Source organism: Lolium rigidum, chromosome 3 (assembly GCF_022539505.1).
Source record: "Lolium rigidum isolate FL_2022 chromosome 3, APGP_CSIRO_Lrig_0.1, whole genome shotgun sequence".
In the NCBI taxonomy this organism is placed as follows: domain Eukaryota; kingdom Viridiplantae; phylum Streptophyta; class Magnoliopsida; order Poales; family Poaceae; genus Lolium; species Lolium rigidum.
The window spans coordinates 7,545,219-7,567,103 of record NC_061510.1 but is presented as its reverse complement, the minus strand read 5'-3'; the positions used below and the strand labels follow the sequence as shown (position 1 = coordinate 7,567,103).

General features: G+C 48.9%; 1 protein-coding gene across 1 annotated transcript; it reads right to left on the bottom strand.

Moving 5' to 3' along the window:
- Positions 1–12,794: 12,794 nt before the first annotated feature.
- On the bottom strand, positions 12,795–15,638 carry LOC124694311. The gene is made up of 2 exons (XM_047227308.1): positions 13,735–15,638; positions 12,795–13,334 (listed from the first exon to the last, which is right to left on the bottom strand). Exons 1-2 carry the CDS (start codon positions 15,634–15,636, stop codon positions 12,996–12,998), a joined length of 2,241 nt encoding a protein of 746 aa, XP_047083264.1. The 5' UTR covers positions 15,637–15,638; the 3' UTR covers positions 12,795–12,995.
- Between the last annotated feature and the right edge of the window lie 6,247 nt (positions 15,639–21,885).

The following is a 21,885-nucleotide window of genomic DNA, read 5'->3' as shown; positions in this document are numbered from 1 at the left end:
ACCCAGGTGTGCAAATTGATTTAGGTGTATGTATAGGCCAGACGCGCGCGTACCAAGTATGATGGGTATTTCTTTGCGTGGTTTCCTGAAGGGGTAGGTGGTGCCATGGCTGGGGCGGATGATGATGGCACCGTGCACGGTGGCACGGTCCATGCTGCTGTGCGCGTGCCACCACAGCGTTCCTTCCTCCTCGGAGAGGACAATTCGGTGGGTGAAATTGTTGCCGGGTTGGATTGGACACTGTGTTATGTACGCTGGCCCATCCCACCATGGGCTTCGTGGCTGATTCACGCCATGCCTGCACCGTGGGCCGTGGTTAATGGTGTGACTTGCATCAAGCTATGGATTTCATATATACTAATCCCTTAAATCTATGAAATCCCTAACACTTATTATTGATCGTAGGGATTAGTGTATATATGCCAATTATTTTAAAAAATTAATTAATATCTTTGGATTAAGCATAAGTTGTACCAGTGGAGGGTGATGTTTGTATGGCCTTGATTGTAGACGTTGACAAGAACGACGTCACCTCTCCTCGCATAAATGGTCGGCCCGGGAAACTGGCCGTTAACGGTAAGGATGGTCTTTTCATGGCAGAGCCTGGTCTTGTTACTCTCTTTTATCTACACACAAGTTCATCAATAAACAAGTAAAATTGAATGGAAAATAAAGCTCTCGAGTCTCCAGCTCATGAAAATATAATCCATAGACTTACAAAGAAATCGTAGCTACGTTGAGTCAGTCCGTTGCCTTCCTGCAAAATTGGATGGCAAAATATTATGTTAAATTGTTATTCCATCGAACAGCTACTGCATACCTGCATACCTCCATACATGAGTATACAAGTGGAGGACAATGAGCTTGAAAGAACATATGATCAGAGTTGCTCACAAAGAAATTGTTGTGGTGGACGGCCCTGGATCTTTGAACAAGCGCTAAAACAACCACGCAGAGAAACCAAAACGCCATATTTTGTCGTCGTCCAGGCCAAGTGACAGCTCAAAGCCTAGAGGTAGGTCAGCTATATATGAGCAGTTTTGGAGAGGAAATAATTCGCCGACTTTCGAGATCAGTTGCTTTCATCATACAGTATCATCGCAGTCTTTAAAGCTATCCATATGAGAGTCAAAATACCAGCCTGTCAAATTTTCTAGTATCGTGCATTGATGGAAAATGATAAGATAAGATACTCATTTCATTAATTGCATGTAATTAATAAGGGTATATATGTATAGATCTAGCTGAGTAGAGGGCGTGCATGAGTATGCATGACATAGTCCAAAAACCGAACCGGACCGCTGGTTTAACCAAAATACTGGAACCGGAGGCTCCACCTGGAATAAACCAGGAAACCGCGATCCAGCTGCCGGGTTTAATCATTAAACCGGTAACCGGTATGAGACGATCAACTATCTGCATGTCGAAAAATAAATGCCTCGGGTGGGATTTTTTTTTTAATTGGGAATGACCTCGAAGGACATGGATACCGCTTAATTACCAGCAGTGAGGGTACATGTTACAAAAGAGACCTCCAAAAGACGAAGCGGCCTCTAGCTTTTAAGAAAATAACCCTAACCAAATGCATGAAAAACAATCCAGTCCTTGCCCTCCATCACCGTCGGAACTAACGGATAGGTCTATCCCTGCAACCTTCTTCACTTGTTGATAACGATCTTGCGGCATGCCCTAAACCTTAAACAAATGCATAAATAACAAGCAGTGAGTGAGGAAAAACTAGTACGTGTGCACGACGCATACATTTGTTATTGCACACCAACGTGAGACATGAAAAAGTCGGCCAATCCACCTCAAAGGGCTCGGCGCTTGTGTATCTGGGATGACTATCGTCTGCTAACTGCTCTAATTGAGCAGTTTCAAGATTGACATTGTACAAACGATCGCCGTCGCAGCTGTCTGCAATGAGCATCGTGCTGCCCCTCTCCGCCGTGCACATGCATCACATGATGTACATGTGTTGGCGTTTTGTCAGCTTGATCCGCCGAGTGGGGATCCATTCTTCGGTGCCGTCCACTATCTCGTCATCCTCCTGTCGTGTCCATGTCACCACATGGAAGTCATACTTGTGCATGCATACCAATACAAGGGTCCCATCGGAGGTGACGCTAAGTCGTGGTTCGTCGTACTTGTACGAGTCTGAGGGAAGCTGGCTCGACAAAATCGGCAGCTTCTTCAAGGAGTATTGCTATTCGTGGCGCTCACCTTTTGGATGTAAAAGGTGGATGTGTCACGAAGGATCCAGTGTGTTGTGCCTTGGGTTACGACGGCGGAGGTCGGTCCTAGCGAACCCCAGAGGCCCCAGCAACGTTCACGAAGCAGCTTCGAGGCGCGCTCCAGCTTGGATCACCGCCAGATGTGAAGGTGAGGATGGTGTACTTCTTGATGTTCCCACAGTTGAAGCCGACAAGTATCACTTTGTAGCAAGCCTTTGGAGGAGCGAAAGTCAGCACCCACGAGCACAAGCATGTAGTATAAAGCATGTAGTATAGAACCCTAAACCACTCCAGTGGGTGGAGCAAGTCTCGTGTGCCATCGACAAGCGGGTTGCACAAGGGCAGACGAAGGGTAGTGCTGCAGCTGTTCCGGTTGACGGCACGCAGGACGATGAGGCCCCCGCGTGAGGCGAGCGGCGTCCCGTGTCCCAACAGGGCATCGGCGGCGGGGACGAAGGAGCCGAGGATCCGGGTGACGGGGCCGCGGGGAGATCGCAACGCTGGGACGAAGGCATGCACAACCCTGGATCATCGAAGAAGCGCTAAAACAACCACACAGAGAAACCAAAATGCCAAATTGTCATCGTCCAGTCCGGGTGACAACTCAAAGCCAAGAGGTAGATCGACTATATACTCCGACGACTTTCGAGATCGGTGCTTTCATCAGACAGTATCACCATAGTTTTTAAAGCTATCCATATATATGACAGTCAAAATACCAACACGAATGGTTGTCAAATTTTGTACTAGCATCGTGCATTGATGGAAAACGATAAGATAAGATATGCATTTCATTACTTGCATGAAATTAATAAGGGTATATATATCTATCTTGCTGAGTAGAAGACGCTTATGAGTATGCATGGCATAGTCCAAAAACCGAACCGGACTGCTGGTTTAACCAAAAAACGGAACCAGAGGCCCCACGGGTCATTTAAGCGCACTGGACTGGACGCGGCACTGGTAAACCAGGAAAACCGCGATCCAACTACCGGGTTTAATCACTAAACCGGTAACTGGTATGAGAAATTGTTGTGGCGAGCGGCCCTGGATCCTTGAACAAGCGCTAAAAAACCACACAAAGAAACCAAAATGTCATATTGTCGTCGTCCAGGATGGGTGAAAGCTCAAAGCCACGAGGTAGATTGCCTATATACTCCGACGACTTTCGAGATCGGTGCTTTCGTCATATAGTATCACCACAGTCTTTAAATTAAGCTATCCATATGAGAGTCAAAACAACCATGCGGGGAAACAACCACGCAGAGAAACTGAACTGGACTGCTGGTTTAACCAAAAAACGAAACCGAAGGCTTCACCGGTCCTTTAAGCGCACTGGACTGGACGCGACACTGATAAAGCATGAAAACCACAATCCAACTGCTGGGTTTAGTCACTAAACCAGTAACTGGTTTGAGAGGGTCAACTATCCGCACGTCGGAAAATAAATGCCTCGGGTGAGATTTTTTTGAACTGGGAACGACCTCAAAGGACATGGATATTGCTTAATTACCAGCAGTGAGGGTACATGTTACAAAAGAGACCTCCAAAAGACGAAGCAGTCTCTAGCTTTTATGAAAAGAACCCTAAACAAATGCATGAAAAACAATCCGATCCTTCCCTCCATCACCTCAGGAACTAGCGGATAGGTCTATCTTTGCAGCCTTCTTCACTTGTTGACAACGATCTTGCGGCAAACCCTAAACCCTAAACAATGCATAAATAACTAACACTATACTCCTGGGTACTGGTCTGCCCAATAATTCCTGAGTGACCAAGAAAAAACTAGACTGGATGCATACATTTGTCATTGCACACCAATGTGAGACATGAAAAAAGTCGGCCAATCGACTTCAAAGGGCTCGACGCTTGTGTATCTAGGATGACTGTCATCTGTTATCTGCTCTACTTGAGCGGTATCAAGATTGACACTGTATAAACGATCGTCGTTGCAGCCGTCTGCAACAAGCAGTGTGCTGCCCCTCTCCATCGTGCACAAGCATCGCAGGATGTACATGTGTTGGGGTTTTGTGAGCTTGATCCGCCGAGTGGGGATCCATTCTTCGGTGCCGTCCACTATTTCGCGATCCTCCCGCCGTGTCCATGTCACCACATGGAAGTCATACTTGTGCATGCATGCCAATACAAGGGTCCCATCTGAGGTGACCCTAAGCCGTGGTTCGTCGTACTTGTACGAGCCCAAGGGGAGCTGGCTCGACGAAATCGACAGCTTACTCAGGGAGTATTCGCCGGTCGTGGCGCTCACTCTTTGGATGTAAAAGCTGGACGCGTCACGGAGGAGCCAATGCGCCGCGCCTTGGGTCACGATGGCGGCACCCTGTCCTTGCAAAGCCCAAAGGCCGCACCTACTGGGAGGGCTCACCAGGCAGCTTTTGGGCGCGCTCCAGCTCGGATCACCGGACGAGAAGGTGAGGATGGTGTACTTCTTGATGTCCCCACCGTTGAAGCCGATGAGTATCACTTTGTAGTCCAAGCCTAATTTGGAGGAGTGGAAGTCAGCACCGGCAAGCAGAAGCGCGTAGTATAAAACCCTAAACCGCCCCAGCGGGGGGAGCAGGTCGCGTGTGCCGCCCGCAAGCGGGTTGCACACGGACAGCCGAAGGGTGGCGGCGCTGTAGTAGCTCCGGTCGACAGCACGCAGGAGGATGAGGCCCCCGCGCGAGGCGAGCAACGTCCCGTGTTCCAGGAGGGCGTCGGCGGCGGGGACGAAAGAGCCGAGGATCTTGGTGACGGGGCTGCGGGGAGATGGCAACGCCGGAATGAAGCCATGCACAGCCGTGCAGGTGAACCTGTGGTTTCCGGGATCAAATTGATTGAGGGAGTGGTGAGTGAAGAAGCCGACGAGGGCGGAGGCCGGCCAGCAGCGGTGGAGGAAGGCGGGGTCCGCTACGAGACGGCGCCATCGGTGGCACGTCGCGGCGCAGCGGAAGAGGGCGGCTTCGTCGTCGTCCGCCACGAGCGCGAGGATCTCGAGGAGGACGTCGTCCGCGAGCGTGGACGCGGTGGCTGGCACTGGCAGCGCTTCCATCTTCTCGATCTGTTGAGCTTTCGATTGGGCGACCTTTAGCTGAGAAGAAATACGCTAGGGCTAGATTAGATCGATTGTATTGGTCCTTCGATCTTTTTTTTTTTTTTTTTTGCCAAGATTCGAGCTGGTCCGTTGTTGCGCCTCGTTTCCTTGTGCGTGCGCGGCCCATTTAAGTATGGTTTGTAGGCTTTTTTGTTTTTTTATTGCTGGGCTGTTTGAGTAACAGGCTGTCTTCTCTTGCTGTGCTGATTGGAAGTCGCGGGGAGGATCTGAGAAGAAATACGCTAGGGCTTAGATTAGATCGTCTGGACTTGGGTTCGAAAAACATGCTGCCAACTACAGGTTGTTTACAGGTACATTTTTCTTCGATAAAGGGAATATATTAATATCAAAGATACCAATTACACTCAGCCTCTGCAACAACGCATCACCCTAATAGCACTACGGATGCACACAGTCAAAAACAAGAAAAGAAAACTAAGAAATAAAAGTCCCGCTACAGTATCTCGGGTCTAACAACAGCAATACATCCACCGCCAAGACAACATCTGAATTACAGACTAGTCCCCCGCTCTCAAAACAAAAAACAAATGCCTCCACCAAGGACATTGCCAGGCACAACCTATTAAGGCCAGACCTTGGGTTTACAGGTACATGGATAAAACATCTAGTCTTCTCCCTAATGAATTCATTATCTGTACCAAACTGAATAGGAGATAGAGAAGAACTCCATGTGGCTTCATTGTGAGAAGTGTTGAGTAATATAATGTATAGGCATAGGTCCCCGTGTTTTCTCAGGGTTGTACCTGTAATTGTACATGTGTCCGCCTATATATACATGAGCAGCCGGCCCTATTGGTGCTATGCAATCTCCAATAACTCTTCTACATGGTATTAGAGGCCCTCCGCCCCTGACCTAGCCGCCGCCCCTCCTCCCTTGGGCGCCGCCGGCCCCTCTCCCCTAGCCCTAGCCGCCGCCCCTTTCCCCTTGGGCGCCGCCGGCCTCATCCCAACCCTAGCCGCCGCCTTCCCCATCTTGGGCGCCGCCGGCCTCCACCCCAAACCCTAGCCGCTTCCGCCTCCCACCACCACCACCGCTTCCGCCATGGCCGGTTTCTCCTCCTCCGGCTCCGACCCCTTCAACTCCTCCCGCTCCGGTAGCAGCAACCCCTTCGCCGGCCCCTCCGTCACCGTCATCCGCGACATCCCCATCGCCGAGCGCGTGCCGGTGAAGCTCTCCACCATCGCTGTCAACTTCTTCCCGTGGAAGACGTACTTCGGGCTGCTCTTACGCGAGTATGATCTCCTTGATCACATCGACGGCACCATCGACCTCCTCGCCATGCTGCACGACCCCGAGTGGCTCGCGATCGATGCCAACATCATCCGCTGGTTCTACCAGACCGTCTCCAACGACATCTTCCGCACCGTCGTCCGCGACGACGACTCCGCCCACACGGTCAGGGCCAAGATCACCGGTCTCTTCACCGACAACAAAATCCAGCGGGTCACCTTCCTCCAGCAGAGGTTCTTCGGCACCCACCAGAACTACATGTCTCTCGACGACTACGCCCTCAAGCTGAAGAGCCTCTCCGACGAGCTCCGTGACTTGGAGTTCCCGATCGATGACAAGATCATGCTCTCCACCCTGTCGGCGGGTCTCGGCGAGGATCTTAGCAACGCTGCCTCCAACCTCACGCTCCTCACCACGCCCACCTTCGAGCAGGCCGTGGCCTACCTGCGCCTCGAGGAGCGCCGCCTCAAGCACCTTCGGGCTCGGGCGGCCCACACCGCCTTCGTCGCCGGCTTCTCCCGCGGTGCCCAGACTCCCGCGCCCCGCGCCCCTGCGCCTCGTCCCACGGGTCCGCCGCCGGGCTTCCCTGCTGTCGGCCAGCCGCCCGGTCAGACCGGGCCGTGGACCGGCCAGTCCGGTCACCAGGCCGGCCCGACCGGACCGTGGACCGGCCACTCTGGCGCCCAGGCCGGCCAGACCGGGCCCTGGACCGGCCAGACGGCTCCTTTTGGCGGTAGTCGCCGCAGCCTTCGTCGCCGTGGCGGTGGTGGCAACGGCGGTGGCAATGGTGGCACCAACGCCACCGCCCCCGCAGTACACCGCCCCTCCGCCATGGACTGCCGGTCAGACACAACCAAAATTATGTGGACTTGGGATCAGTATATCATCTAAATGTATCATGTACAACCAACCTAGATGGTATCGACCACTTCACCAAGATGGCATGCCAAGGACACATTGCAACCACCATAGAAATTTGCACAACACTAAGGACACCGACAGAATCTAACTATAAAGATGTTAGAGCAGCAATGATAAAACATGAGTTTAGGCTTCGACAAAACTGTCCAAAGATAAATTAAGTCGTTGCATCTAGAAGCATACTTAAAATTCATGCAATACCTTCTTACCAAAACTAAGATCAGTGTGGTATTAACTTGCATTCCACCAAAGGATAAGCCTTGAAGATGTCGTATATTTTCGTGCACCAGCTGTTATTTGTCGACGTGCCCACGACCATTCTTTTAAGCATCGGTGCGCATCTGAATATCGCTTTTAAGAAATCGAACTCATGATCCTCACATTCAAAGCCATCGATTACCACTTCTTCAAGGTTGATCAAAGAGATATTTTTGCTTCTCCAGTTCTTGGGCTCATTCAGCGTGCATTCTTCTTTCTCCTAGAAAAAAATGTGGATTATTACAATGTACTTATCTATGGTCCATAATTCAGAACCTTATCACATGAACGAACCTAGTTTTGTTCATTGAACAAGTACCATAAATGCATGTTTGAGATGTATAAACAGAGCAGGGTATTACCTTTAACCTCAGAAGGAGGATCTGAAGCATCCGATGTGACCCAAGTAGATGAAACACAAACGGTCCAAAAACGTGGCTCGCGGAGGAGCCCGTACCGTAATCATACTCCATTATTAGCTCCAAAACAGAGAAGTCGGTAACGAGATGTTCCTCTATTTTCTCCACAAAGTTGAGCTCTGCATCAAACCGACGACCCTGCTAAAAAAATAAACATGATAGCGTATTCTCAGGCATAAGCTCAATGTGCGCGTCAAATAAAGCCAATTAATTGAGCAGGATATCTCCATGAGACATACACAAGAAGGCTTCATTTGCAGAGACAGGACATTAACGCTGGAGAGCTGCAAACATGTGTCTTCCCCGGCACTGGTGATCACCTGGTGTCCGAGGCTCTCAGGATGTAAGCTCAGTTTCGAGAGGCCCCATGGACCAAAGCCAGCAGTCATGGTGGTCGTGGAATAGGAGGAGCACTCCCAGGAGACCTCCTCCAAAATCGGTGCCATGACGGACACGCTGAGCTCGTCTTGGGTGCGGAAGAGCACGGTCAGTTTCTTGAGCACCGGTGCCTCGACGTTGATACAGTCCGTCGAACTGTAACCTGTCCGCACATACAGCTCCTGCAACGACTCCGATCGGATGTCGATGCCGTTGTTGTCGTCGAGGGAAACTTGGGCCACCGAGAGCACCCGCAGGCACGGGCAGCGGGGGAGCAAGGCGGCGAGGTGGTCGACGGTGCAGCCCGAGAGCGAGAGGAGCGTCAATCTCTGGAGCACCACAGGGAACCCCGGCGGCGTGAGGCGGAGGTTCTCCCCGTACAGCCGGATGGAAGCGGCGCGGTGGAAGCGAGGGAGGTCCACGTCGATGTGATCCACCATGCGCGGGAGCGACAGGATGAGATCCACCGGGGAGAGCCCCGCAGCAGCATGGAGAAGCGAAGCGACGCCGGCAGAGTCCAGCCCGTGGTGGCTGGGGACGCGGACGTCGAGGAGAGACACCCGGGTTTGGATCGAGGTGAGCGCCGGCAGGAGCCTCGCGAGCGTGGCGTTGCGGAATATGAGGTCCGGGAGTTGCGTCCAGAGGCTGGTGCGCGCGGCGGCGCGGGCGCAGCGGAGGCGGACGAGGACCTCGAGAAGCACATCCTCCGGGAGGGCGCTCCTCCGCCGTGCAGCTGCTCCGTACGTCGGAGTCGGACACGGCGACGTGATCCCCTCGTCCTTCATTGAACAATCCGATGCGGTTGCGATATAAGTAGCTAGTAGTATCCGATCCGGCCGGGTCGTTCAAAATACTCCTTAAAACGCTACAAACTTGGAAATTATTATTGTGGATTCGCCTAAATTATTTATCCGTTTTTCCCCTAAGTTATTTGAAACAACCGCCTATCATGGCGGACGTACAGATCCCAGGGCACGTCAGAAAAGCCGACCTCATCAGCGCCCTCCCAGATGATCTGCTTCTCCAGGTCCTTGGCCGCCTCCCCCTCACCGCCGCCGCCGCACGCACCAGCCTGCTCTCCCGCCGGTGGCGCGGCCTCTGGACCCGCCTCCCTAACATTACCTTCCGCGACGTCGCGCTCCATCGGCTCGGATGGGCGCTCGCGTCCCTCAGAGACGCAGCGCTCGGCCCTGGGGTGCCCTTCCTCGACATCGCGTTCGACTCGCTCCAAGCTGCGGCCGGGGTGTCCCTCCTCGACGACGGGCTTCAGAAGAGGGTGCTTGCCGGCCTCCCTTGGCTGCTCCACGCCGCTGCAGGGCTCTCGCCGGCGGAGTTCCACTTGGCCCTCCCGCGTCGCCTGGATGGCGCAGACGTGGAGCTGCCCCGTTTCCACCGTGCCACCTCCATCCACCTGCACGCGCTGAACCTCCGCCTCACGCTGCCACCGTCCACCGGCGGCTTCCCCAAGCTCGAGACACTATCCCTCTCGGGATACTGCGTCGACCTCGCCGCATTGGTCCGCCACTGCCCGTGCCTGCGCGTGCTCAGGGTGACCAAAGCTTCCCTCGGCGCCGACATCAACATCCGGTCGGAGTCTTTGCAGGAGCTGTTTCTGCGGACCAATGAAACTCGCAGATGGACAGACTCGATCAACGTCGAGGCCCCCAAGCTCAAGCGATTGACGCTCTTCTTCGGCACCGACACCGGTGCCAGGCTCAGCGTGTCCATAATGACACCACTCCTGGAGAAGGTATCATGGTGGTGCTTGTATGCCACCAAGAGTACTGGGCTTGCTCCTTGGGGCCTCTCAATGGTGCGCTTATATCCTGCAGAGAGCCTCGGTGCGGGGGAAGACACATGGTCGTCGCAGCTCTCCAACGTTAACGTCCTATCCCTGGAAATGGAAGCTCGTGTATATCTCATTTCCTGCTCAACTGGCTTAATTAATTTCACCATGACTAGATATATTGAACTTCATCATGCTGATATGTTATCATTTTTTTTTTTGAAACGGATATGTTATCATTTTTATTTTGGCAGGGCCCGTTCCATGCACAGCTCAACTTTCAGCAGCAGATAGAGAAACATCTCGTTGCCGACTTCTCTACTTTGGACCTCACAATGGTGTATGATGATTATTGGGGATCGCAGAGCCACGGTTTTGGACCGTTTGTGTTGCATCTACTTGAGATGCATCGGATTCGAGCTGCTACACGACGACTTCAGATACAATTTCTCAGACACCAGGTAATACTTTCTCTGCTTATATATCTCAAACTACACTACATATTTTTTGGTACTTGTTTCAACCCAAAAAATAAATTAAAAAAAAACTAGATCAGGTCTTAATTAAATATACATTGTAGCATCTGTTCCAGGTGAAAGAAAAATGCCCAGTAAATTGCCCCTGCGATGAGCCCAAGAACTGGAGAAGCAAAGATATCTCCTTGATCAATCTTGAAGAAGTGGAAATGAAAGGCTTCGTAGGGGAGGATCATGAGCTTGATTTCTTAAGAGTGATATTTAGATGCGCACCAATGCTTAAAAAGATGTGCATGTGGGTGTCAGTTGAGGCCACCACAAGTAAGGATTGGTGCACGAAATTGCACCAAGTCTTCAAGGAGCATCCTTTCGTCGAGTGCAGCTTAATAATGCAACGTTGATCTTAGTTCCGGTAAGCAGGTTCTTATCTTGGTTAGTTAACTTAGTTTAGCTGGCTCCTTCTCTCTTTATTTTTGCTAAAGAAATGGCCATTGTGATGCAGCAAATGGCAATGTGTTAGCCGTCTTTATGCTGAATTGATTATATAGTCCACTGAATTCTGACCGTGCCTGTACCCCAATAGTTTGCTGGATATGCTGAAATAATGATTGTTCTTTGGGGGAAATTTAATGTTGAATCTGTGTGCCTGCATGCATGCTTACATTGCACAATTCGGTAGCCAGTAAAAGAAGTTTCTGATTTAACAGGAGTTAGTGTCTTGTTTGATTTTCATGGGCGGTGACTTTATGTTTCTTTGCTGCGAGCGAAAGCTATGTGTTGACATGATCGGCCTCTACTGTGCGGACCAACTCCACTATCTACCTTTCAGAATTTCCCTGGGTGGCTTCAATGAGCCGCTGAGGTGTTATTTCAGCGAAGCAATGAAGCTGCAGGATACAAGCAGTGTACTCTAGTCTTAATTTAGCCTTGGCCTATGCATGACATTATTAGTCCCTGAAGAAAATCACTGAAGCCATCTATGCCATAGTTTCATTTTGACTCGTTACCATGACACTGTCAAATTTAGTCTACTCAATCTGTGTCAGTCAAAATAATGCTTTGTTAAGCCTGCGGTTTCGATGCTTTTCTTCACCAAAAGCTAGAACATCAGAGAAGAATGTTCACGTTGTCCTCTCTTTATGTCGAGCATGTGATCCCATCTTCGGTGGCCACAGGAACCTAATTAGCCCCGTGATTAGCTCACTCACATCCCATCATAACAATACTATGGTGTTGAGTAGACCACTGGCATGTGAAAAGTGAGCTGCTGCTTGGAAAAAGAAAAATGAAGTGCCTGCGTCAGGCAGCAAAGCAGGCACGTTGCAGAAGATCAGGCGTCTTCTGGTCCAAGTCCAAAGCTGGGTCAAGATCCAAAGATGGTCCCTCCGACAACTCTTTGTTTTTCCTTCAGCATAGCATCCATCTGATTCTGATCTGCCACAGTAGTATCTACATTAACATTAATCATATTTTCTACAAATAGCATTCCCAGAATTGATTCGAGAGTAGCAGAAAAAAGTAGGAAGGATGAGCAAACCCAAGTTCTGGGAGTACATCTTAAGCATTGTAGCTCGATGTATGTGCAGAGGAAACATCTTTCTACTGCCAAGCTCCTACTCCCAGGCTCCCATTCAGCCTCAAAACATTTGAACATTTTTTCCTCTAGTCAACTCATTGGATTCTGGAACGCAACAAAGAAACAAACAAAAACAAGTATCCAAGATCCAGGCAGCATTTTAACTCCTACCTAGTGGCCTGCTCCATTCCAGCATTTTTAATGCAAAACATTGTGCATACTCCAACTTCTTAGTTCAAATCTTCAAAATGCAGCATAAGAATGAACACAAATGACACAGCACATAGCAGAACGGTGAGCCTTTCAAATATACAGAAGCAGTGGCCAACTGTTTTTATTTATATTCTTTCTGTTGGAACATGGAACTGCCACCCTCTTGTACAAAGCAGCCTCCTCTGTTCTGCATTTCCTTCAGCCAATAACCTATGGCCTTGCTGGTTCCCTAAAACCTAAAGACTGGAAACTACTGCATGAAACCTCCTTCCATCTCTATGAACAAGATAAATTTACCCTTTTCTATCACAAAAGAATATGGACATCAAGCCAAATGATGACTGATAATGTTACACTTACACATGGTGAGATGAGCACCACATAGTTCAGTCTATACTCTTCCCAGTGGAGAAAAGGGCGGGTGCCGCGGGTCCAACGCGACGGACGGAGGCGCCTTTTCTCTCATCGTCTTCTGTTTCTTCTTCTCTTCTGCTGTGACAGCCTCAATCAGGTGCATCACCTCCCCCTCAAGGAGCATCTTAAGTGAGCTCGAGTAGAGCTTGTGCTTGCCCTTCTCGATAATGATGGCTGTCGAAGCCTCGGAACAGTGCAGCAGAGAGATGCAGACTGAGAACGCCTGTAGTGCTGATAGCCGCGCATGGAAATCCACCAGTAGCTGTCCTTTCCCGTTGGCTTTCATGGAAAGGGCAGGGAGCTCTTCTTTGCTACCCTGTTTGAACAATGGACAGACATGAAAAACTGTATACGGCTAACTCGGGCCATTGACTACTCCATAAGATTAGACTAGATGCCTAAATAAGTTTTATGCTCCCAAACATCCAGCTAGCTGCATTTGACCTTTAAAATGAAGCTTTGCAACGACATAAATTATTGCATTTTACCCAACCGCAACGTAATGCAAAGAAACAAATTGACCTGAGGATAATTGTCTTGAGGACGAAAACTAATGAGATAGCTCCTTTCAGATGTTTTGATCAGTTCTGTGTTATCTTTTTAGGCAATAACTACTACCCTACCCGACTCATTGCCCTAAGAAACTATAGATGTGCATAATACTAAGTAAATGAACAAGTATTTATTAATATACAGGGTTGCATTGCATGGTGCACCTGAACAAGGAGCTCCATAGGATGCTTGCTTTCCTTCGTTGCAGAATCCACCCAGTTATCATCATAAGCATTCTCAAAAACAACTAGTGGACATGCCATGTCCCATCCACCACAATCACAGCCTCCACCATACCTCCATCTGTCTAGCAAGGGTGACGGGCTGGCATCATTATCGTTCGATAATCCATGCAGCCCACTTGGTGTCACCACTTTGATAGTACCAGTGGATGAACCATTATCGAGTTCTTTGGACTTGGCTTTATTAAATGGAATCTGGATGACAGTTGCTGCAATCTCCAAATGAGGATAAAGATCCTCTTCAGACCATGGGCGGGATGTTGATACCTCTGAATTATTTCTTGCATTGTGTTGGTGGTCAATCAGATTAATCTGATGTGGATAGTCACCACAGAATGATTTATCAACGACACCGCAAGTTTTTGGTTGAGTGGTCTCTGTACACTGAGTCTTCTCCTCAGCAGCAAAACTTCGTCTTGCATGAGCAATATCATACAAAACAAACTCGGTGTTGACAGAATTATTCAGAGTGCCATCTTTAGCAACCTCAGAGCATAGATAGGATGAAACATGCATCTGACCTACAGTCGGAGGTGAACATCTGCGTTCATCTTTCGAGGACCTTCCAGCTGTGCTTCCTCGTTTACCACCACTATGAAAAGTGTAGATTCTGTTCAGTTCACTTCCACTTTCCCAAGACCTGGCAGAGATGGATTCTTCCGGGCCCTCGACGCAAAATTCATAAAAGGGAATACCATTCTTGGAATCAAATTTAAGAACTGCTCGAAGATGAGCAGGTGACAAAGCAGCCGCAGTAAGCTGGCTTTCTCCATTTGGCTGGCAACAAGATGCTTGGCTCCGTTCGGTCCTCGAGAAATCACTCAGCAACGACTTGCGGGGTGCACCAATTTTCCTGCTGACCGGCACGGCGGTAGAGCTGGAGTACTCCTTTTCAGCAACAGATGGGCTTCTAACAGACTTGGACTTCATGATAGGGTTCAGCATCTTCTTGAAAGGACTTGATCGAGCTTTACCGATGTTCTCCGTGGCATGTTGGACACATACCGATGGACTGGTACCATCAGCAGCGCTTGTCTTTGCTGATACAGGCTTAGGAGTATCAATTACTGGAACCCTCTCCCTGTCACCGTGGTCACTGTCGCCAGAACATACGCCAGACTTCTGCCGACAATCTGCTTCGACATCTCTACCGGACTCTACATCTAGCAAATGAGGAGCTGCATTTCTGCAGGGGACTTGTGTGGGCTCTTCCTCAAGAGATATCTCCAAGAAACCATCATTACACGCATCATCATTCCTCAACAGGGTGCAGTCCATCCGTGGCCGGTCAAGCTTGAAATCCTCACCCGGAAGCTCACGGAAGGATAAATCTAGGAAGTCCTTGGACACTCGACGAGCACTACGGGTCTCCACAGAAGACTTGGCAGCCTCGGACCGCCGACTCTGGTGTGAAAACAGGTACGCTCCCCCGCTCGTGCTCGGCTGGGAGGACGAGTCGACGATGTCAAAGGACAGGAACTCATCCCCTCTAGGCGGCGCAGAGTCTATCTTCCTCCTGTCTTGCTGGATCCTCCTTATCCTGCCGATCTCGCTGGAGCTCTGGTACATGGAGCCGCGCTTCGCCACAGCAATCTCCTCCTCTGCATTCGTGAGGCGGCGTCTTGTCGGCAGGCTCTTGCAGTGGAAATTCGGGATGTGGCCCAGGCGAGCCTCTCCCAAGCTGCCATCTGAGCATTTCAGCTGAGTGTGTCTTCTGTCCTGGCTACCATTTTCTCCATTAATGCGGCTAGGCGTGTAGGGAATTTCAGGAACTGGTCTCAGTCTGGAATGAGACTGACGCTTCAAGCCGGAATCCTGCCCCATGGATGAAACCTGAGCAGAAAGATGCAAGATTAGGCTCCACAAAAATAAATGTTCATATCAGTCATAGTAGTATTTCTAGTTTCTATAGCTCGTGTCGAATGGTGAATTAAATGTGACGTTACCCTGGAAATAATACAAAATTAAATTGGAGAGCAAGAGCATCATATGTACTACAACACATCCCAAAATTAAAATTTGAAAAAGAATACCCAACCCCATGAACAAGCATAAAAGACAAACATGATATACTCATGAAAAATAGTAGAAAAAATAAAATAAAAATTGGAGAGCGAGAGCATCATATACATCACATCCCCTCTTGTGTCTCAAAAAGCAAAAGCGAATAAGGTAGCACAAAAGATAAAGGGGGGAACAAAAGCGAGGAGCTCCAAATTCCAAACGCCTCCCATTACGCTTCAGATTCAAGAGGGGGGGGAAGCGGGCAGTGCTCGTTCAGCAGATCTCAGGAAACAAAACCAGAAACTGGACTCGCCCAGACCAGGCCCGGCGCCAAGAAGAGCCAGCCAGGCCAGATTTGGGCGCGCGAACGAAACGGAAACGAATCCCTCGCTACCTGATTGCAAGAACCGGTAGTGAACCCGAGATGAAGAAGCTACATTCCGCGCGCGGAGCAGAAGAGAAAACGAGAGCGCGTGGAAAGGCCAAGCGTCCGCACCCGACGTACAGCCAGCACTTTGCCCCAAATCTGGTAGACGCTCGCGGCAGTTGAAGAAGAAGGGGAGGAGAGGAGGCGGGCGCCATTGATTGATTACCTGGGCAAGCAGAAGCAGAGGTCGCCGCAGATCGGGAAGGAGGAGGAGGGAGAGACGGGTCCTCTCTTTCCCCTGGGGGAGCAAGGGGACATTGGAGTGTGGGGGTCGGTGCTCTCACCTCACTCACTGCTCCTGCCGGCCGCTGCCTGCGCTGAGGTGAGCTAGCTATGCTCTCTCTCTCTTGCTCTGCTCTGCGTGTGCTTTTGGCTGTGACGAAAGCCAAGTGTGTAGACAGAGAGGATTATAAGAAAATGGGCGATTAGCGTCGGGTTTCGTTTAGGTTGGCTGCACCTCAAGGGATCTCCTCCTCCCGCTGCTGCTTAACTAGTGTTTTACTAGTGGCGACCGCGCGCGGCGGGCGGCCAAATGATGGCCACCATTAATTAGTTTACTACTGGCGCGCGGTATCCCTTGGGAGACGGGGCGGATTAATTGGCCCAGACCATTAGTCTACCGGCTAGAGTGTTTGAACGGCAAATTACTACTAACCGCGCGCGCAATCGTCCTAGTTACTCCATGAGTGCGCCCTCGTGTTTCATTTTACACTGCGTCACAGAAAGACGAGCTTTTTTTACACTGGCCACTGTACTAGTAGGACGTGTGGGGGTAGTACTAGATAGACAGAGGCGTGACAACTCCGTCGAATCTGCCCAACACGTACTATACTAGGTGGTACGTTAGCGAGCTGCATTAACTAGTTCATCAACAGGTCCATGCATCGCGCTGCGTCACACCTCGCACGGGTGCACAGACCGATGGGCGGTGCAACGGATCACTCGTTTCATTCTGCGCGTGCATTGAATTGCTTCCTCCAATACACCAACCGATGGCTCAGCTTTTCAGTTTAAATTTTTTTGATAAAAATTGCATAAAAATCCTTCAAAATGTCTATGTGTTATGTCATCAAGTTGCAGGGAAATTAAAAAAATATGAACTTTCAATTTTCCGTAAAATGGTGTCATGTTTCGGCAAAATGCTTTTTCTAACTGCAAACGACCTCCAATGAAAATGTTTTTTATACGGAAATATGTCTAGGGAAAGTTTTCATCCGCTTACCGATTTTTTACATTCCTCAAAATCAACAAAGGAAATAGGAGATTTTTCAGGTTTTAGATTTCGGTGGATTTTCTTAAAAAAACGTAAAATTCAGCTTATTGTTATTTGAATTCAAGATTACTATTACTTATTTACTCTTGTTTAGTCAAACAATCTTTTGGAATTCAAATAATGAAGAAGTGTGGTGTCATGACCCAAGGGTTACAGGATTGTTAGGTACTATTACCAATAAAGTATAACTTCTCAGATGGAATCTCATCCGGAAGAAACGAAGAAGATAAACATGCTAGGATGGGAGCAGTTTGAGGAAGGGTGATCGACTCGAAATTTTGAATATTAATAAATAATTTGAATTGATATTATGCGTGCTTACAAATTAAACTATCAAACAATTACTCACAAACGGTTGTTAACCTCTATGCCTACGCCGACGGTAAACTCGGCTATTGCCGGCGTGGTGAGGTGCCGACGGCATAGCCTACGACGACAACCAAATGGGCCTATGTCGACGGCTTCTGGCCGTCGGCACCTTGACTTTTTTCCTGTAGTGGTTGTAATTTCCCCAACTCTCTCCCCATTCTTGCATTGAGAGTCGAACTGTTGACCCCATCTCCTCTCCCTCTCCTCCCCGGCGAAGGCAACGGGAGAGATGATCTGGTGGCCGGAGTTATCGAGCAGCTCAGGTTGTCCGTGCGGAGAGAGGATCCGGTGGCCGGAGACAGGCGGATCGGGTGGTCTCTCATGCGCCTCCTAACAATAAGCTCGGGGGTGCTCTTCATCGACATGTTCTTCCTGGACCTGGCCGCGATGGAGGCGGGTAGAGCGGATGACGGCTAGATCTTGAGTTCCCGAGGGTGTCCTCGAAGCTTCTCTCGACGAAGGGATTTGTGGTGTCGCTGCTTCTTCTAGCCAAGGGAGCCACTTCGCCCCACAGAGCTTGCTTCTCCGGCGAATCTTCTTCCTCAAGGCCAAAGCGCCATTGCGCATGACCTTCTTCAACCTCACCGCGGCACCGCACGCCGACCTTGCCCCAAGTGGTCTCGTCCCCGAAGGTAATCTCCAAGGCAGTAGCTTCGAGGTTCTGCTGCAATAGCGGAGAAGGCCTCGGTCGCTTCTCCACATTTATTCGGTTCTTTTTAGAAAAAGTGATGACCATTTCAAGGTTCTCCTTGTAAATTGTATCCATCGAATGGAATGTAGCTCGTGGGTCCTTCTAGGCCTAGCTACTGTTAAAAAAAAAGGACACCAACCACAATTGTCGATCGAGTCGTAGTATTTGCCAAAACTTTAGACTCTTTGGTCATCTTTTCTCAATTCACTCAGCGCCTCAACTATTCGTTGAGCACCAAGTCTTCTTCATCAGTAGCTTCTTGTTAACCGCTGGCTGTCCTTTTTGAAAAGTGTCTTTGACTCCTAAGCTCCTGCGATCTTTCATTTTATGAAGTTTTAAAGTCATATTGATAAGTTTAAAAATTATTTTTAATAAATTTAAAGGGTGGACACAGAATCGATAAAATTCAAAAAGAAATATGGTCTTGAAATATGCACTATGCTCTATAAAAATTTGCCGTGATTCGTATTTTTGTGTAGCCTAAAATGCGAAGTAGTAGTTTATATTGAGATTTTACACCAGTGTAGTATAATGTAGCTCTCAGATTTTATTTCGATATAAATTCTAAATATTTGTAAATAAAAAAGGCTACGTGTGGCAATGCCTCCGTTTCGAGATTTTTGAGGTATGGTACGGTAACGATACGTTTGTAGGTTTGGCGGGTAGATTTGGTCAGGACCTGGGGTCAATGGCTCGATGGAGCGAGCGTCGACCAAAACTTGTACTCCGTAGACAGGTGTCCTGCGAGACAGACGAAGTAGCGAACAGCAAGCAGGGCACATGAAGCCCACGTGGTCCCACCAGCAGGCCGGGTGTGTGCGCGTGGGTCCACTGCCCAGCCAAGCAAGCGGCACATGTCTTGAATGTGGCCGCTCCGACCATGCTTTTCTTTAATTTATATTTTTGTTGTTTTCTCCTTTATTACTTTGTCATGTCTTCCAGGTAGGCCCTCCCTCGCTAATCATCTTTATTTATTCGATTGATTGATTATCTTAATCCCACTTTCACTCATCGATCGCCACACACCAATCAAGCAAGCAAAGCAGCGGCAGACATGAGTGATGATGAAGCGAGCGAGGCAAGTGAAGTGGGGAGAGTGAGAGACAGGAATGATTCGGGCGTTTACGTATGCCTCAATCAAGCCGCACATCTGACCTAGCTTTGCCCCAGCATCAACCCAACTATCCAATCATTTGGTCCAAGCTTCAGCTTGAGCTCCAGATCCATCCATGGCGCCCTACTGCTTTTCTCACATTACGGCCAACTTTTGTCTCGAGGGATGCGGCGTCATCACAAGTTCAGAACCCAGTCTGTCACGTTTCTTTCCCCTCACACACGCTCGTTTTTTTTCCCGATCGACAAATCTAACTCTAGATGAAACTTATTTATCTTTCAGGTCGGGGGGTCATCGAGAATGAAGCTAAAATTGTGCGCATCAGGACCACCGCAACGCGAGTCCAAAGAATATCGGTGCCAAGTCACATGGCGCCCAAGTGAGGTCGGCGCCAATGGCAACAGCGTCCAACTACTATGAGTGGTTCTGTGCTGGGTTTTTTCTTTGCGTCGACCCGTACAACTTTGGCTCCATTTCCAATGACACCGAACCTAGGATCAGATTTCGAATACTACAGGAACTAGTTAAGATGTCGATGGACAGAAGTCGTCGGCACATGCCAATTTGGCCTTCGCCATAGGCTATGCCGACGGTGGCTGTCGGCAAAAGCTCCATTGGCACAATATTCTCTCCCCACAACCATTTTGGCTGTCGGCACAACTTCCAGGTGGCCTGACAGCCGTTAGCCTGTGGAAGGTCTTATGTCCACGGCAACGCCGTCGACACAATTGCATCATTTTTTTAGAAAAAATAAAAAAATCAATTTTCTTTTCACAAGTGCACAATGTCGCCAACAGGCGCAGACGCACTGGCCGTCGGCACATTGACGTTTTCCCCGTAGTGGGAGTAGCTTTGCTAAAGTTGGTTTTGTTTAAGAATTAAATGTGTCGTGAAAAAAATACTCGTTGCGAACGAAAGACTATTTGAAATGGCCATTGGGTAGTTGCTCACAGTTGCCCAAGATAGAAAAATGCAATACGATAACAATTGGTCTCTGCCTGCAGTTACATAGGTGAGCTTGCTAGACGGTTTAACCAAAAACCTGATCTGATGGAAGAGAGTGACAATTATATTTAACACATTTCCGCACGTTTAGATTGTCCACTGAAGAGATTTGGGGCATGTCGAACATTTCTCCAGTCGCGCGCTTCAAAGTCCGCTTCCGGACATGCCCAAATATTGTTTGATGTTTTCAACCCATCCTCTCTGTATAGAGGCTCTATAAGAGACGTTGTATATAACTTTTACAATTGCTTTTTGTTGAGAGGTCACGTTTGGGGACAAAGCTAGTTACAGAAGCCTCCAAGTGCGGCACCACACCGCGGCGTCTCCAAACGACTAATCTAGCGCTTTTGCCGGACGTTATTTGGGAGATGCTACTGTATATGCTCTTAGAAGTGTATCGCTTAATTTTTTTTAGAAAGGCTGCAAATAGTTTTTAAATAATTACAGTTAACACTCACAACGAATGTGGAGAAAGAAAAGACATAAGATGACGATGCTATCGTCATTGTAGGTAGGAATATTTGTATTATACACAAAGGCTGATTACATTTGCGAGCAACACATGACGTGACGCCCTGTTTTCGGAACTTGTACAAGGAAGGATATACATATGGTGGGTTGGGTGACCGAACCTCCGTCCACTTTGCCAAAAGTTGGCTACTCTACTTCGGTCCCGCCTTAGCTTGTGCCTTCGAAAGGCATCCTAGCTTGCAGACGCATTCATCCACCCAGCCAGGACAATCGGCATCGTCAGCTAATTTAATACCGGAAATTTAGGATCAATCATATATCTTCAATAAATCAATATTATGCCACCTGCCCTATGCCATTTCCTCTATCCATCATCAAGCATTCTGCACTTACTTCCTCGACTCATTCTGCTGCTTTGCTACATTACTAAGTCACTGAAAATATGAATTACCTAAGACACAACGTAGTTAGTATTTGTTACTCTACTCTATTATTTTTCATTCCCCGTCTGTGTAAACAAAAATATCATTTGTCCATTACATATCAGCTTTCAGCTCCATATGCCCCAATTCTGCACCTCTTGCTCTTAATAGGTCACGGATTATTCCTTCATATATTTAGTAAAACACTGGCATTTTTTTTTTCTTAGTAGTGGTATCCTTTTTCAAGACCAGAGGCTGAAAAGGCATAACCATTGCCTCTCCTCAATTCTTTGCGAG

Excerpts from the sequence above, each read along its gene's own strand:
- LOC124694311 (XM_047227308.1), bottom strand. The coding sequence starts at position 15,636 with ATGGGGCAGGATTCCGGCTTGAAGCGTCAGTCTCATTCCAGACTGAGA. Across the intron at positions 13,335-13,734 it reads CTATGGAGCTCCTTGTTCAG|GGTAGCAAAGAAGAGCTCCC; the intron begins GTGCACCATGCA and ends TTGTTCAAACAG.